We start from the raw sequence: 18,360 nt of genomic DNA, 5'->3' as shown, positions 1-18,360 counted from the left end.
GATCAGTGGCCGCATTGGATTCTAACAGAAGCACGAACTGTTAACTGTGCATGCGAGGCATCCAGGTTGTATGTTCCTTATGAGAATCGTCCTGAAACCATCCTCACCCCACCCTTGGTCTATGGGAACATTGTCTTCCCCAAATCCACAAAACTGATCCCTGGTTCCAAAAAAGGTTAGGGATTGCAGTTCTAACCCACAGTCACCAGCTCCTTCTGAATATCTATGGCGCACACTGTCCTGCATATTTGATACAGTATCAAATATATGTTTCTTGCCTCCTCCCAGGGAAACTGAAAGCACCTTAGTAGCCAAACCTCCCTGGTGGCTCAGACGGTAAAGTGTCTGCCTACAGTGCAGGAGACCCGGGTTCAATCCCTGGGTTGGGAAGATCCCCTGGAGAGGGAAATGGCAACCCACTCCAGTATTCTTGCCTGGGAAATCCCATGGACAGAGGAACCTGGTGGGCTACAGTTCATGGGGTCGCAAAGAGTCGGACACAACTGAGCAACTTCACTGTTACTTTCATAGTAAGTGTTGGATAAATACTTGTTCCACTGAAGCTTGATCTGTGTTGTTGGGTGTTTCCTGCACATGGGCTAACACGCGCCTGTTTTTGCCTCCCCAGGGGACGTTCTAGTGTTTCTGGATAGCCACTGTGAGGTGAATAAAGTCTGGCTGGAGCCCTTGCTGAATGCCATTGCCAAGGACCCCAAAATGGTGGTGTGTCCTCTGATAGACGTCATTGATTACATGACCCTGGAATACCAGCCTTCTCCTATAGTGAGGGGAGCTTTCAACTGGCGTCTGGAATTTAAATGGGATCATGTTCTCTCTTATGAGATAGAGGGACCAGAAGGACCCACTACACCTATCCGGTGAGAATTCTGCTGGTAATGGAAAAATAGCACAGAGGTACTGGGAGCAGGGGGAAGCCTGCAGAGATTATTACTTTGATTTCTCAAGCTTAATGAAGAGAAATATTTCATTGTTTATCTTGTTTCTAAAAGTCTGTAATAATAGAATGTGGTAGGTTTTGTTTCTTTAATTGAAAGGAGGTGATGGAATTCCAGTTGAGCTATTTCAAATCCTAAAAGGTGATGCTGTGAAAGTGCTGCACTCAATATGCCAGCAAATTTAGAAAACTCAGCAGTGGCCACAGGACTGGAAAAGGTCAGTTTTCATTCCAATCCCAAAGAAAGGCAATGCCAAAGAATGCTCAAACTACCACACAATTGCACTCATCTCACACACTAGTAAAGGAATGCTCAAAATTCTCCAAGCCAGGCTTCAGCAATACGTGAACCGTGAACATTCAGATGTTCAAGCTGGTTTTAGAAAAGGCAGAGGAACCAGAGATCAAATTGCCAACATCCGCTGGATCATGGAAAAAGCAAAAGAGTTCCGGAAAAACATCTATTTCTGCTTTATTGACTATGCTAAAGCCTTTGACTGTGTGGATCACAATAAACGGTGGAAAATTCTGAAAGAGATGGGAATACCAGACCACCTGACCTGCCTCTTGAGAAACGTATATGCAGGTCAGGAAGCAACAGTTAGAACTGGACATGGAACAACAGACTGATTCCAAATAGGAAAAGGAGTATGTCAAGGCTGTATATTGTCACCCTGCTTATTTAACTTCTATGCAGAGTACATCATGAGAAACACTGGGCTGGAAGAAGCATAAGCTGGAATCAAGATTACTGGGAGAAATATCAATAACCTCAGATATGCAGATGACACCATCCTTATGGCAGAAAGTGAAGAGGAACTCAAAAGCCTCTTGATGAAAGTGAAAGAAGAGAGTGAAAAAGTTGGCTTAAAGCTCAGCGTTCAGAAAGCAAAGATCATGGCCTCTGTTCCCATCACTTCATGGCAAATAGATGGGGAAACAGTGGAAACAATGGCTGATTTTATATTTCTGGGCTCCAAAATCACTGTGGTTGTTGATTGCAGCCATGAAATTAAAAGACGCTTGCTCCTTGGGAGGAAAGTTATGACCAACCTAGACAGCATATTGGAGAAGGCAATGGCACCCCACTCCAGTACTCTGGCCTGGAAAATCCCATGGGTGGAGGAGCCTGGTAGGCTGCAGTCCATGGGGTTGCTGGGAGTTGGACACGACTGAGCGACTTCACTTTCGCTTTTCACTTTCATGCATTGGAGAAGGAAATGGCAACCCACTCCAGTGTTCTTGCCTGGAGAATCCCAGGGACAGGGGAGCCTGGTGGGCTGCCATCTATGGGGTCGCACAGAGTCATACACGACTGAAGCGACTTAGCAGCAGCAGCAGATAGCATATTAAAAACCAGAGACTTTACTTTGCCAACAGAGGTCCATCTAGTCAAGGCTATGATTTTTCCAGTAGTCATGTATGGATGTGAGAGTTAGACTATAAAGAAGGCTGAGCGCAGAAGAATTGATGCTTTTGAACTGTGGTGTTGGAGAAGACTCTTGAGAGTCCCTTGGACAGCAAGGAGATCCAACCAGTCCATCCTAAAGGGGATCAGTCCTGGGTGTTCATTGGAGGGACTGATGTTGAAGCTGAAACTCCAATACATTGGCCACCTGATGCAGAGAGCTGACTCATTGGAAAAGACCCTGATGCTGGGAAAGATTGAGGGCAGGAGGAGAAGGGGATGACAGAGGATGAGATGGTTGGATGGCATCATAGACTCGATGGACATGGGTTTGGGTGGACTGTGGGAGTTGGTGATGGACAAGGAGGCCTAGCATGCTGCGGTTCATGAAGTCACACGGAGTTGGACATGACAGCGACTGAACTGAACTGAACTGAGCATCTCATCCCAGTGCAGAATACCACATGTTTCGCATCCCTTGGATTTCAGCTGTCCAACTTTAAAATGTAGACATGATTCTCAGGAATGAGTTGCATGTTGATCAACGATCAGAATACTAGCACTGTGGATAGCCCAGAAAAAGTCAATGTCTGCCAAATTCATATATAAAATATTTATCCAAGGGCTTCTGTCTATAATTTTATAGGTTGAGGAGAAGGTCATTTTCCTTGGATATTAGTCTTGGAAAATAATTTCTAAATGTGAGAATGACCTCATTGTTAGGGCTTCTAGCTACATTTATGAGGCTGTTTCTCAAGAGACTTTCTCCAGATCACTTCCCACATTTTCTAATAACTTTGATTGCAGGCTCACTTCTCCTTTAATGTTATCCTCTTTGTTTCACAAACTATATAAGTCAATTTCCGAACACCATATAGCCTGGCAGTCCTTCATCTTTGCCTCTATTTTAATTTAGCTAGAGTTGTGTGATCTTCTATGAGTTACGTAACCTCTCTGAACCCTATTTCTGTCTCTGTAAGTCTGGGGAATAACATCACGGGCTGTCATTAGAATGAAATGAGTACATACTTCAATGTATCGGAAGATAATTTTGAAGCTAACATGGGTGTTTCCTAGTTTTTAACTGTTATCACTATATTCAATATAACTTTGGCCAGAATCCATAACGCCTGCACATAGGGAATTAATCTAATATCTGTGTGTCCTTTGTAGGTCACCTGCAATGGCTGGAGGAATTTTTGCTATAAATAGGCATTATTTTAATGAAATTGGACAGTACGACAAGGGCATGAATCTGTGGGGAGGAGAAAACTTGGAACTTTCACTAAGGGTAATTCCAACCTTATGTTTCAATATTTACCTTTATACATAGAAAGTAAAATCTGACTTTAAGTCACATAATATGCCGTGGCAGCTATGCCGTTTCCCTACATGAGCATCAGGTGCTATTCAGGTGTCACATCAAGTCATTGATTTATGGGATTCCTTACAGAAATGGGCTTCCCTAGTGGCTCAGCTGGTAAAGAATCCGCCTGCAATGCAGGAGACCTGGGTTCGATCCCTGAGCTGGGAAGATCCCCTGGAGAAGGGAATGGCTACCCACTCCAGTATTCTGGCCTGGAGAATCCCTTGGATTGTATAGTCCATGGGGTCTAAAAGAGTCAGACACAACTGAGAGAATTTCACTTACAGAAATGGAAAGCCTTTCATAAAATATCGGGTTTTCTTACCTATGTTTTTACTAACATCAGACATGTTAAATTAATATGATATTTTTCATCTCTTTATGGAATGTCTTGGTAGTTGTAGCATGGTAGAAAAAAACACAGGATTAGGAGGGAGAGGACTTGGGTGTCACTAAATATGTGGGCTGAGTCAGGCCTCTGTTTCTCTATCTGTAAAATTAAGAGGACTTGGTAGAAGATGTCTAAGTCGTCTCCTGACTCTTAAATCTTGACATACCTGCTACAGCATGGATGAAACTTGAAGACATTTTGCTAAGTGGAAGAAGCCAGATGCACATGGGGTGACTGAGTGAAAGTCGCTCAGTCGTGTCCGACTCTTTGTGACCCCAGGGGCTATACGGTCCATGGAATTCTCCAGGTCCATGGAGTGGGTAATCTTTCCCTCTTCCAGGGGATCTTCCCAATCCAGGGATTGAACCCAGGTCTCCTACATTGTAGGTGTATTCTTTACCAGCTGAGTTCTCAGGGAAGCCCCAGATGCAAATGACCATGTATTTATGAGTCCATTCATATGAAATGTCCAGACTAAGCACATCCACAGGAACAGAATGTGAGTTAGCGGTTGCCAGGGGTGGGGGGAGGAGAGTGACTGCTGACGGGGACCAGGTTTCTATTTGGGGTGGTGAAATGTCCCGGAACTCGATGGTGGCGAGGATTGTGCAACCTTGTGAAAATACTGAAGATCACTGAGTTATATATTTTAGAAGGGTGAATTTCGGGTGGTGTACAAATTATACCAATAGAAATAATAGATTTAACTTTAAAAAAAATTCTATGATATAAGAACACTAGACATCAGGGTGAGTCCCAGCCCTAACCCTCACTTGCTGTAAGACACTTAGAAGTGTCTTAGAAGCAGGTCATTCACTTTTCCAGTTCTAGATTTTCTCATCTGTTAAACTGTTATTTAGTTGCTAAGTCACATCCAACTCTTTGCAATCCCATGGACTATAGCCCACAAGGCTCCTCTGTCCATAGAATTTCCCAGGCAAGAATACTAGAATGGGTTACCATTTTCTTCTCCAGGGGATCTTCCCAACCCAGGAATTGAACCCGTGTCTCCTGCATCGGCAGACAGATTCTTTACCACTGAGCCACCAGGGAAGCCCACACCTGTTAAATAGGAATAAATAAAAATTCCATTCTCAGAACTGTATAACAATTTAATGTGGGGATTCCCTGGTGGTCCAGTGGTTAGGACTCTGTGCTTTCCCTTCCAAAGGACTGGGTTCAATCCCTGCTCAGGGAACTAAGATCCTGCAAGGTGCATGGCATGACCACAAAAAAAAAAAAAAGATTTAATGAAATAATTGGGGTGGAGAATAAGGTACAAAGTAGATATGCCTGGAGAGTCTGAAGAGGACACTAAGGTATGACAATTCAAACGTTTATCATTCATTTTTTGCATTTGAATTCTAATAGATTTTTATAATGATCACTTTGAACTGTGCCTAAAAATGTGGGCTGTCAGCTCATCATCATTGCCCTTCACATTTTTTCCCTCACTTTTCTCTGCTTTGTGTCTTTTCTAACAGAGACAGTCAGATGTAGAGAAAACTGCTTCCTTTATGAGAAAATTCCTATCCTCTCTGAGCTTTAGCTTCCTTAGAAGTGTGTGTGTGTTAGTCGCTCAGTCATGTCCAATTCTTGTGACCCCCATGGACTGTAGCCCTCCAGGCTCCTCTGTCCATGGGATTCTCTAGGCAAGAATACTGGAGCGGGTTCCCATTTCCTTCTCCAGGGGATCTTCCCAACACAGGATCAAACCAAGTCTCCTGCATCTTTTGCATTGCAGGAGAATTCTTTACCTGCCGAGCCATTGGGGGAAAGCCCTTAAGATAGTTATAGGAGCTGATACATAAGTGATGGCCATGTTGTTCTTACTTTAATTTTGTCAACCACCCTTTATATTCTCTGAGATCACTTGCAGAGATAATACTTTGAATTTTGTTTCTCTCAGCATGTACTTAGATGTTTATCAGATCTGCTTTTTGTGTTTTTCCAATTTTTTTTTCTGCTTTAGATTTTTATCTCCCTCTTCTTTTTTGGCTGGCTACTTTCTATATTTTTTAAAATTAAAGCCCGGACATCTTTTCTAATGCTTCAGATACCTTATTTTGACTATAGGGATATTTAGAGCAATGTATTCTTCCTCTAAGCCCCTATTTAGCAGTATCTTGTAAATTTATTTTCATTGCTTTTTTTCCTACTCATTTGTTCCACTCTCATCCAGGCATTATTTTTGTGACCCTCAATGCCTTTGGTACTTTTTATTCCTTGGTTGATTATTACTCATTTTATTACCTTGGGCTCTGAGAATGAAGCATATGAAAAATCCCCCCTTTTCAGGACCTAGTAACTTAATAAGCACATCCTTGTGTCTTGGAATTGAATCGATTTTGTGAATGATGCATCTTTGAAAACTGAGTATATTCCTTGCCTTGGCTTTACCTTCCCTCCAGACAGCAAATAACAGCTAACTTATTACCCAAGTTCACTCAAGATTTTTGCTTCAATATTGTCAGCAACTTCATTCCTAATGGTGCTTTCATCTGTTTCAAGTATGCTTGGGTCTCACTTTTCATAAACAAACATGTAAATCAATAAATAGCTAGGCACTCTCTTGACACTGGTGGCCCCCTCTGCCCAAGTAACCCGATTTTTCCTAAGGAAGGATTAGATACATCTGCATGCACTTCATTTCTCACTCATTGCAGTGAATCACTGTCCGGAGGCCCTCAGCATCTTCCCTCTGACGTCATTTCCAGGGCTGTCACCAGTTCCATTTCCGTGTCCACAGTGGACGGCTTTTGGTCTTCCGTGTGCTTGGGGCTACTGTAGTATTTGATGCAGTATGTGTGTGCTCAGCCGTGTCTGACCCTTTGCGACTCCATGGACTGTCGCCCACCAGCCTCCTTTTGTCCATGGAATTTTTCAGGCAAGTATACTGGAGTGCAGCCATGAAATTAAAAGACGCTTACTTCTTGGAAGGAAAGTTATGACCAACCTAGATAGCATATTCAAAAGCAGAGACATTACTTTGCCAACAAAGGTCCATCTAGTCAAGGCTATGGTTTTTCCAGTGGTCATGTATGGATGTGAGAGTTGGACTGTGAAGAAAGCTGAGTGCCGAAGAATTGATGCTTTTGAACTGTGGTGTTGGAAAAGACTCTGGAGAGTCCCTTAGACTGCAAGCAGATCCAACCAGTCCATTCTGAGGGAGATCGGCCCTGGGATTTCTTTGGAGGGAATGATGCTAAAGCTGAAACTCCAGTACTTTGGCCACCTCGTGCGAAGAGTTGACTCACTGGAAAAGACTCTGATGCTGGGAGGGATTGGGGGCAGGAGGAGAAGGGGACGACAGAGGATGAGATTGCTGGATGGCATCACTGACTCAATGGACGTGAGTCTGAGTGAACTCCGGGAGTTGGTGATGGACAGGGAGGCCTGGCGTGCTGCGATTTATGGGGTCGCGAAGAGTCGGAGACGACTGAGCGACTGAACTGAACTGAACTGATACTGGAGTGGGTTACCATTTTCCTCCTCCAGGAGATCTTCCTGACCCAGCGACTGAACCTGCATTTCTTGTGTCTCCTGCATTGGCGTGTGTGCTAAGTCAATTTCAGTCGTGTCCGACTCTTTGCGACCCCATGGACTGTAGCCTGCCAGGCTCTTCTGTCCATGAGATTCTCCAGGCAAGAATACTGGAGTGGGTTGCCATGGCCTCCTTCAGGGGATCCTCCCAACCCAGAGATTGAACCTGCGTCTCTTATGTCTCCTGCATTGGCGGGCAGGCTCTTTACCACCAGCGCCACCTGGGAAGCCCCTGCAATGGCAGACAGATTACCTCTAGTGACCAGTCTTTTTCAGAAGTGTTCTTGGATTTTTAGAGCAAAATCCAAGAAAAAGGCATTGAGCTGTGTTCAACGCAAAATCCCCTTGCGTTGCTCCACTGTGCTCGATCTCCTTCCCAGGAATTTATTCTTCTGTGTATCTCTCAAACATGGCTATTCCCAAGACTTTTCTTGACAACACTTGCTCCTCACCCCACGTGCTCTTCAGGGCTCAGGGCTCATATGGAGCCATTTTTTGCACCTGTGAGGCCGCACCTATTGTTAAACTAGTGCAATGTTTCCCTGTCTGCTAGGAAAGAACCTCTCCACTGAGCCAGCCAAATGCACTGAGCCAGCCACCTGCAGCCCACCACGCCAGCCTTCTCCGCATCTCAGGCTTCCCCCTCATGACCCAGAAACAAAAGGGATCCAAAGGGGTCAAAAGGCAAGCCAGGGACACCAGGATCTGTAGCAGCACGTCTCTTCTCCTTGGCCAGTGTCTGTGCCATCCCCTGGTTGATCCTTTTCTTAATGAACCTGCATCAGCTTCCCGTGGCTGTAACTGACACCTCTGTGGTGCTAAAACCCACGTCCCACTTTAGCTTCGGACTAAACGAAAGAGAGTCATCTCAGTTTCGGACTCTCCTGAGAGTTCAAGTGAAGTTCAAGGTTCAACACACCCATCATCTAAGGAGTAGCTCTTGCATCAGGCTGTGCCACATACCCAGGCTGTGCTGGGTATTCAGAAGACGCAATCCCCTTTCATTCATTCACTCACTCACTCATTCAACAATATTTACTGAGAAACAGTTATGTGCCAAGCACTGTGCTGGGTGCTAAAGTACAGCAGCCCTTAATGCGGAAGTGGTTTCGAACAGCATAAAGCTTCCGTTTTCTTTGGGATAGAGTGAGATGATTCGTTATTTAGTTGTATTTCTGATCACTGCGGTGAAGGAGAAATACAGAGTACTGTGAGTTCATATAGAAGGGGAACCTGGCCTTGTCTTGGGGGAGGGGTGTGTCTTCAGTGACTTCCCTGCAGAAGTGGCATGTAAGGTGAGATGTGAAGATACAAATGTATATCGTTTTCCAGTTGTTATCATGTGTGACATGCACCACTCTGAAATATTACAGATACTAGCTCACTTCATCCTGACAATAAATCTGGGAGGTGGGTACCCACACTGTCTCCTGTTTAATGGATAAACCGAGGCACAGAGAGGTAGTATAACTTGGCAAATTCACAGAACTCACAAGCAGTGTGCTCCAAACCTGTCCCTTCCTGACTTGTATGATCTATTCAACTTCAGGTCTTGAGGCCCGCCCCCTCAGCCCCCCAGCTCCTGTTTACCCAGTTTCTAAGTCACTTCTCGCTAATGAATGAATGTGAAGTCACTCAGTCGTGTCCGACTCTTTGCGACCCCATGGACTGTAGCCTACCAGGTGCCTCTGTCCATGGGATTTTCCAGGCAAGAGTACTGGAGTGGATTGCCATTTCCTTCTCCAGGGGATCTTCCCAACTCAGGGATTAAACCCAGGTCTCCCGCATTGCAGGCAGACGTTTTGCCATCTGAGCCAGAGAAGCCCAGGCTTCTCAATAAGGCTGGCCATATACTGGATGCCTCCGATGCCCTGACCTTGCTTTAGTTGCCCCAAGCTCAGTGCTACCATTGCTTGTGGGAAGTGATGATTCGCTGGTGCCCTCAGAGCTACAGCTTCAATTCTAACCTCGGAATAAGTCTCAGAATCAGGCTCCAGATCGGTACCTCTGGTTCCCTGAGAGAGCAGACAGCCTGTGCCCTGCCCCAGCGCTCTAGCCCACTGAACCCCAAAGGGTCAGGACACTGCTTCAGGGCCCAGGGTCCTGCTGTACACCTGGAGAACCACCCACCTCACCTCCAGACTGGGCTCTTAGACCTGGACACCAGCTCAGATTCGGCCACAGTTGCTGCAGCCCGGGGAGGTTGTAGTTTGAGAGCAAGCCACAAGCGTTGGGTTTGTGCTAGAGAAGGGCTGAAGCAGGTTCTCCAGGATCTATACCATGAGGATTAGGCAAGCTGCTCAGCACCCAGGCCCCACTCAGATCAGTTACTTTTCTTGGCCCATCTGCTCAGAATTTCCACCCTGTAGGGGTTTCCCCAAGTCCCTCTCTGCTCGCTCCACCTGCTGCTCCATAACCTTATCCAGATCACATTGGCATGACTAACGAATGCAAGTGATACCAATTCTTGCCCCTTCCCAGTTCCTTCTCCTGAGTCATAAGCTTCTGTGACCAGTTGCCTACACATTACCATCATAAGAATGTCCCATAGGTATGCTGACCAGCTAGGTGGGTGCTGAGAGAAAGGGATGTCAAGGACAGCCCAGTTACCAGCCAGCTAATGCTATGATGATGCTTGTTACAGACCAGCTCAAAACCAGGCAATTCAGAACAAGAAGCATCTACTTTCTTCTTTGAGATGTCTGTGGGTCGGCCAGCATGGCTCTGCCTGGGCATTTACACCGGTGGGGCTCGTCTCTGAGTCTGCTCAGCTTTGCTGGTCATTCTACTGGCAACTCTGGGCATGTTCTTATGTTGACAGTAGGAAGGCAAAAGTCAAGGGAAACCACACAGCCTGTCTAAAGTCTCCAGGGGCACTGTGTCTGCTCACGTTCCACGGGCCAAAGCATGTCAAATGGACAAGCCCAAAGTCAGTGTGTCAGAGCAATATACTCTGCCCCTTGGTGAGGGGTGGAGAGTGAGACAAGGTTTGCAGAACAGTATTTTCATCAATCACACCAAGTTTCTGGAATGAGCACAGCTAAGGGGATAAGAGGTCCCATTTACTTCCTTAGTGTATCAGTTTTTGCTGTGTACCAAACTGTCCCAAAAATACAGTGGTTTGAAACAATAAACAATTGTTACTCCTCAAAATTTGTTGTGTTGCTAAAGTGGTTCTTTCGGTCACAGCCAGGAGGGTTGATTTTACTGGTGCTGCTTACACATCTGTGTTCATCTAGAGGGTCAGCTGGTGCTGGCTAGCATGGGATGGCCTCATTTACATGTCTGGACATTGGCCAGTGTCCAGTGTTGGGGCAGTGGAGATGACCAGACTGTTTGTCCCTCATGGTTAGGCAGGCTAGAGAGGTTCATTCACTGTGAAGTGGTCACAAGGTTCCCAAGAGCAGCAGATCCCAAAGTGCTGCACACACTTTTCAAGCATCACCTTTGTTAATGTCCTGTTGGCCAAAGCAAGTCACAAGGCCAAGGCCAGTTTCAAGAGATGGAGAAATAAACCTCATTTCTTGATGATTGGAGTAGAGAGTTACATAGCAGTTAGATGGGCAGGTAGGAATGAAAAGCGTGTGTGGCCATGCTTACAATCTACCACACTTCACTACAGCAGAGACACTCTCATTTTACAAAACACAAACCCTAAGCACTTTACAAGTGTCAGATTATCTGATGTTCATAACAAGCCCGGGAGGCAGGTATTTTTTTTTTTTTTTATTTACTTATTTGGCTGTGTTGGATCTTAGTTGCTGCATGCAGGGCCTCTGTTGCTTTCCCTGGAATCTCTCTTTTCAGTGCCCGATCTTTCTGGGTGCCTAGACGCTCTAGTTTTGTCCCGCGGGCTCTCTGGTTGTGGCAGGCGGGCTCTGAAGTGCGCAGGCTCAGTAGTAAGGCCGGTTCTGTTGTTTTCCTCGTTTTACAGATGAGGAAACTGAGACACAAATGGATTGAGTAACTTCAGTAACTTGCCCCAAGTCACACGGCTCATGGGGGATTTGAACCACACAGAGTGGCCTCAGAGTTTGGACTCTGAAGTGTTAAACTATACTAACTCTATTTTTATGGACTTTTTTATTGTTAATCTATCTGTTTGGCTGCACTGGGTCTTAATTGCAGCACGTGGGATCTTTAGCTGTGGCTTGTGAACTCTGAGTTGTGGCATGTGGGGTCTAGTTCCTGGACCAGGGATTGAACTCAGACACCCTGCTTTGGGAGCGTGGAGTCTTAGCCACTGGACCACCAGAGCAGTCCCACTATTCTAACTCTTGATGGGATATTCTCCCTCCTCACCATCCTCTTCCTCCTTCAATAATAATGGTAATACTGGGAGCTGGACAGACTACTTCTAGCAGTATATCCGAGAAAGAAAGCTGACCATCTCCTACATGGACAGTGAGCAGAACTACAGGCATTTCCAGATGGATCGTGTCCCTTTGACAATGAATCAAGAGGAAAACAGCAACTGCATGGGTCCTATGAAAATGGGGCTAAATTGCAATTGCATCCTTAATTTGATTTTTTGAGAAAGTCTTTTAATATATGTTTGACTTTCACTCCCCCTTGATCGCTTTGGTTACTTGGCTTTTGTTTTCTATTCTATGCTCATAGCCAGATTTCTCTTTTGGTAAGAAACATTTCACACATGTAAGACTGTACCAACAATAATAAATACTTCTGTATCCATCCTAATTATTCAATGGATATTACTGATTTTCCAAATTTCCTTAAGATCTCTTGAAAAAGAGATTAAAACATTGCAGGTGACTGGTATCAGTTAGCTTTTGCTGCATAACAGCACCCCCAAGCAGTAGCTTAAATGATCAACTATTTAGCTCTCAACTGCAGGTGAAAAAGAGATTCAGAGAGGATATGTATGATCAACAGCATGTAGCAAAGATGATAAAAGAACCTAAATCTTTGGACTTCTGGTCTAAGGGATTTTCTACTGTGTCATTCATTTTATTCCATTATTTTTTAAAAATTTTATTTATTTGGTTGCATTGAGTCTCAGTTGTGGCATGTAGGATCCTCTCTGTGATGAGCAGACTCAGTAGTTTTGGTGTGGGTGTGTGGGCTTAATTGCCCCACGGCATGTGGGATCTTAATTCCCTGACCAGGGATTGAACATGTGTCATCCCCCAACTGCAAGCTGGATTCTCAACCACTGGCCCATCAGGGAAATCGCTTTGTGATTCACTTAAGAGTCTCATGCTCTACCAACTGAGTGAGTCAGGTGAAGACACTGGGGCGTGCATTCTGGAGAAGGCAGTCAATGTGCATTTTTGTAGACATTTTATGGGTATCAGTTCAGTTCAGTCGCTCAGTCATGTCCAACTCTTTGCGACCCCATGAACCGCAGCACACCAGGCCTCCCTGTCCATCACCAACTCTCAGAGTTCACCCAAACCCATGTCCGTTGAGTTGGTGATGCCATCCAACCATTTCATCCTCTGTCATCCCCTTCTCTTCCTGCCTTCAATCTTTCCCAGCATCAGGGTCTTTTCCAATGAGTCAACTCTTCGCATGAGGTGGCCAAAGTATTGGAGTTTCAGAAGCTTCAACATCAGTCCTTCCAGTGAACACCCAGGACTGATCTCCTTTAGGATGGACTGGTTGGATATTTCTGGATATTTCTAAAGAACCCTAGAAGTTTGTTGTACCAGTCATTAGGTCTCATGTCAGAAGTTCTGCTTTTTCCTTTTCTTTAACATGATCCTTTCTGACTATCTGATATTTTCACCAAAACACTTTAGAGTATTGTTTTCAGTGAGTCTTATTTTAAATGATTAGGTGGATTTCCTAAGAAAACATCTCTAAAACTTGGATGGATGACCTTGATTAATTAGAACAGTGGTTCTCACACGTTAGAATGCATCAGAATCACCTTAACGACTGACTAAAGTACAGAAATACTGGGCCCCCAGACCCAGCATTTATGGGTCAGTAGGTCTGGGTAGGCCCAGGGATTTACAGTTGTGAGTCCCCTACTGATGCTGATGCTGGTGATCTCGGAACCATGTAAGAGTCACTGAATTAAACAGAAGAGTTGTGCAAGTATACTCTATGTGAGGTTTATATTACAAGCACATTCTTTGTGGTATTATCTATAATAATCAAAAAATTTAAAACTACCAACATTCTAATATTCTTGTATTATTCCAAGTAATACAAGACTTTAAAAATAACTTTGCAAAACATTACATTAAAAAAGCAAGTTGTCTTACTGTTGTGTATCTATGTATATACACATACACACTTGGATTATGAGGCGGTTTCCCTGGTGGCTCAGTGGTAAAGAATTCCCCTTACCAATACAGAAGACATGAGTTCAATCCCTGGGTCGGGAAGATCCCCTAGAGAAGGAAATGGCAACCCACTCCAGTATTCTTGCCTCGTAAGTCCCATGAACAGACGAGCCTGGTGGGCTACAGTTTATGGAGTGTCAAATGAGTTGGACACAACTTAGCAACTAAACAACAATTTAAATTAGTATTGACTGATAAAGTCTTTAAAAAGTGACTTTTTACCTATTTGCTTTTTTACACTTGTTTTTCCTATGGTCATATTTTTTTGTGTAGTAAAAAAATGTTATTAAAAATAAGCATTATAAAGTGCTTTAAGTACAAAAAAAGAGGAATAACTGAAGTCACCCATGATCAATGTTTCTTTTGTTACCTACTAACAGCCAACCCAATCCACTATTCTTGCCTGGAGAATCCCATGGACAGAGGAGCCTGGTAGGCTGCAGTCCATTGGGTTGCAAAGAGTTGGACACGACTGAGCGACTGAACCTAACAGCCAGCAGTACTTAATAGTCTCAGAAAATGTTACTTTCCACGTATTGTTTGAGAATATTCTAAGACAAAGTATCTTGTCAGTCTGCGTATGAACAGCATCAGAGCAAGGCAGGGCCACTTAGTATTCAGAGCCATGACTCTGGGGCCAGATTTGAGTTTGAAATTTGTGCTCTGCCACTATATTACTGGGCAAACTTCTTGACTAATGTATGCATTAGTTTCTTCATTTGTAAAATGGGGATGATCACAGTATAAGGTTGCTGTGAGGATTAAATGAAATAAGACAATGATGGCTGTTGTTGTTTCTATTTTAATTCAGCAGTTGCCTGTTAGCAAACAGACACTAATCATTAATGTGTTTTCTGTTTTCCTTATGTCTATAGATCTGGATGTGTGGAGGCCAGCTCTATGTAATCCCCTGCTCTCGAGTTGGACACATCAATAGGCAACACATGACAAACCGCTTTGAAATTATGAAAGTCATGGAATATAACAATCTCAGACTGGTACACACTTGGCTAGATGAATACAAGGTGAAAGATACATCCCTGGTTTGGGAAGATGAGTCAGAGAACAGAGAGGGACTAGCTCTGAAGAAGCCTTCTACTGCCTTCCAGATACCAAATTTTGTGCTTTTCCTTAAATTAGGGTCCAGGAGGTGCTAGTGGTAAAGAACCCGCCTGCCAATGCAGGTAGACAGAAGAGACATGGGTTCCATCTCAGGTCGGGAAGATCCCCTGGAGGAGGGCATGGCCACCCACTCCAGTATGCTTGCCTGGAGAATCCCACGGACAGAGGAGCCTGGGGGGCGACGGTCCATAGGATTGCAAAGAGTCAGACACAACTGAAGCAACTCAGCACAGATGTGCCCTTTCAGTTCCTCACACGCTCATTTTCAGACCCTATTCTTGATTAGTTCCTTCTAACCCACTACACTTGCACCTTACTCATTGTTTTAATCTCTAGGGAAACTCAGGTTTCTCAGAAGTAAATCGACCAACACACGAAGTCTTTTTTTCTTCCCCAGGTTTATTTTCCACTTCCAAGATTGCCCCTCTGCAGCAGACGCCTCTCTGTCCCCATTCCCATGCATACGTTTTTAGATTCTCTTCCTCGACTTGCTACCAAGTCCCAAGCGATGCGGCTGAAGCACCACACACGAGGGTCTTTGCTACCTCTTTTCCTTCCTGGTCAAAGGTTTTTACGTTAAAGCCAGGCCCCTTCATGCGTGCTTCTCCCCATGCTTTCAGCCTCTTGCCAGGACCTTTAGAATGTGCATATAGAGAGCATATAGATGCAGCTTCGTTTCAATTTGAAAGTTCAAGCTGATGTGGACAGTAGCCACAAGACCTCATTGCAGATACATGGGTAGAAATATGGAAGACTCTGTCTGTGATAGTATATGTCCTGGCCTTGAACTAATATTTCTTTATTATTTTAAATTATAAAAGTAATAATACTTCACATTCTTTAGTAAGCAGGGAAATAGGAATTAAAACCTCAATGAGATATTTTTTACATAGCCACCCAGAGGGGCGAAACACTTTTGAAGCCTGACAGGATCATGTGTGGGCAAGCATAGGCAGTCTCAGACACCGTGGGCGGGAGTGTTAATCGTTACAAACTCGTTTTGGGCAACAGTTTGGCACTATTGAGTAAAATAATAAAAGACAATGAATATCCCATGATCTAGCAAGTCCCTCCTATGTAGACACTACAGAATGGGTGCTTCTGTGCACCAGAACAGATGAGCAGGAATGTTTATAAACAGCATTGATTGTGTCAGCCAGAACTGAATACAACCCAAATGCTTATTGGGACGGGAATGGAATCGGGTAAATATGATGTTTAATCGATATACTTCTAGGCAGCCATGAAAATTAACCAACTTCAGATACATACACAGCAGTATAGGTAAATCTTCAAGATGGTGAACCAAAGAAGCCAAACACAATAGCGTACATACTGTATTTTTCCATTTCTATAAAGTTAAAAACATAATATCAGACCATATCATTTGAAAGAAAAGCAAAGAAATGAACACATAATCAGGATAGCACTTCACACTTATGAGGAAGCATTATGAGCATGAAGGAAAAGGCAAGTGGCTTCTGAGGTACCGGTTTTGTTCTGTTTCTTGACCTAGCCAAGTTTATTCCGGTTGATTTTTTTGATAATTCATTAAGGTGCACATGTATATTTTATGTGCTTCTTTTGTATGCTTATTGTATTTCCTGATATTCAAAAATTATTTTTAAAAAGGTGAAGCATCTGCATTTTTAAAAGTCTTACAGTATTGAAAAGTATGAAGTGAAAAGTTTCTGAAGCCCATAGTTCTACCCATCGGAAGTCGTCACTAACTTACTCTCTAGTTTCTGTTATGTGCATGTACACAGGAGTGTATATCCTTTTCTTTTACATAACTAGATTTGAGCATCAGTATTTTGTTTTAGAATTTCCCATTTATTTATATAATTTAAAAACATACTTTCAAAGTCTTAAAATCAGAACATATAAACATGTCATTCTTTTAAACATCTCCTTTGAATAGATTTCCTAAAATTGATCCCATTAATAAATAGCCCCCATAGATAACATTCTGGTCATCTCAGCTTTTTGTTATTCCTTAACTCTGCTGAGGAGAAGGCAATGGCACCCCACTCCAGTACTCTGGCCTGGAAAATCCCATGGGTGGAGGAGCCTGGTAGGCTGCAGTCCATGGGGTTGCTGGGAGTTGGACACGACTGAGCGACTTCACTTTCACTTTTCACTTTCATGCATTGGAGAAGGAAATGGCAACCCACTCCAGTGTTCTTGCCTGGAGAATCCCAGGGACGGGGGAGCCTGGTGGGCTGCCATCTATGGGGTCGCACAGAGTTGGACACGACTGAAGCGACTTAGCAGCAGCAGCAACTCTGCTGAAATGAACATCCTTTTCCCATGTCTTTTAGCACATTTGTAGAGATATATCTTGAATAAATCTGAAAACACGGACTCATGGGCCATGAATTAGTGCCTGCTTAAATCTTGATGAATGTCCAAACTGTCCTTTGGTGTCTACATTGTCACCTACACTGTGGCAGAGGGAGAGACTGAAGCCAGGATGCCCTCCTCCAGAGTCAGGGTTCCCTTAGCCACTGCACCACCCTCTGTTTCTGGAACCATGGAAGTGTTGATGCGGACTGGGGAGTGAGGGGTTTGGGGAGATCAGGAGAAAGGGGGAACACCACCACAGGTAGCTATGATTCTGGGCTCTTGAGAAGCAGGACCTAGACTTCCTCGTCCCTCTACGCTGCTTTCATCACAGTGGTCACAGCACACCCTGTGACCAGCTGGGCTGAGGGAGTCCCAGGTCTCGTGTGTGTGTCTGCCCTCCCCACACAGAGGAAAAGGTTTATTGTTGATTGTTTTGTTTTAGTTCAAATGATGAAAATATATACTGCTCTGTTAGATGATGAAATTAGACACTGCTCTGTTAGATATCATGACTTGATGAACAAAGATTTGTTTGGTTTCATGAAATGACTCTTTCTATTTAGGGACAGTTTTTTCTACGAAGACCCGCTCTGAAGTCTGCTGCCTATGGAAACATTAGTGAGCGTGTTGAGTTAAGGAAACGATTGGGTTGCAAGTCATTTCAGTGGTATTTGGATACTATCTTCCCAGAATTGGAGGCATCTAAGGCAATCTCATGAAAGGAACACCAGTTGTTTCCATTAATAAAGGGTTAAAAAGTCCCCTAGTCCTTCAACATAGAGAAGGGACAAGTTTGGACCATTATGAAATTATGTGAAATACAATAATAAATACAACCAGAATGGTTGACAACAGAATTGCCTTTTTTCCTTCCTTTAATGATGGCTCTGGGTACTTTGTTTCTCTTCTGCC

General features: G+C 44.0%; 1 protein-coding gene across 1 annotated transcript in view; it reads left to right on the top strand.

Moving 5' to 3' along the window:
* Positions 1-18,299, top strand: part of GALNTL5 (polypeptide N-acetylgalactosaminyltransferase like 5) — a 56,076-nt gene extending 37,777 nt beyond the window's left edge. Inside the window, exons 7-10 of the mRNA XM_027540290.1 lie at positions 629-878; positions 3,537-3,654; positions 14,856-15,005; positions 18,012-18,299. Coding sequence (XP_027396091.1) covers positions 629-878; positions 3,537-3,654; positions 14,856-15,005; positions 18,012-18,167 — 674 coding nt within the window. The 3' untranslated portion in view covers positions 18,168-18,299. The remainder of the gene's footprint in view (positions 1-628; positions 879-3,536; positions 3,655-14,855; positions 15,006-18,011) is intronic.
* The last annotated feature ends 61 nt before the right edge of the window (positions 18,300-18,360 follow it).

The sequence above is a fragment of the Bos indicus x Bos taurus genome, chromosome 4 (genome assembly GCF_003369695.1).
Source record: "Bos indicus x Bos taurus breed Angus x Brahman F1 hybrid chromosome 4, Bos_hybrid_MaternalHap_v2.0, whole genome shotgun sequence".
In the NCBI taxonomy this organism is placed as follows: domain Eukaryota; kingdom Metazoa; phylum Chordata; class Mammalia; order Artiodactyla; family Bovidae; genus Bos; species Bos indicus x Bos taurus.
Note: the sequence above shows the minus strand (reverse complement) of the source record. Positions and strands in the feature narration are given on the sequence as shown.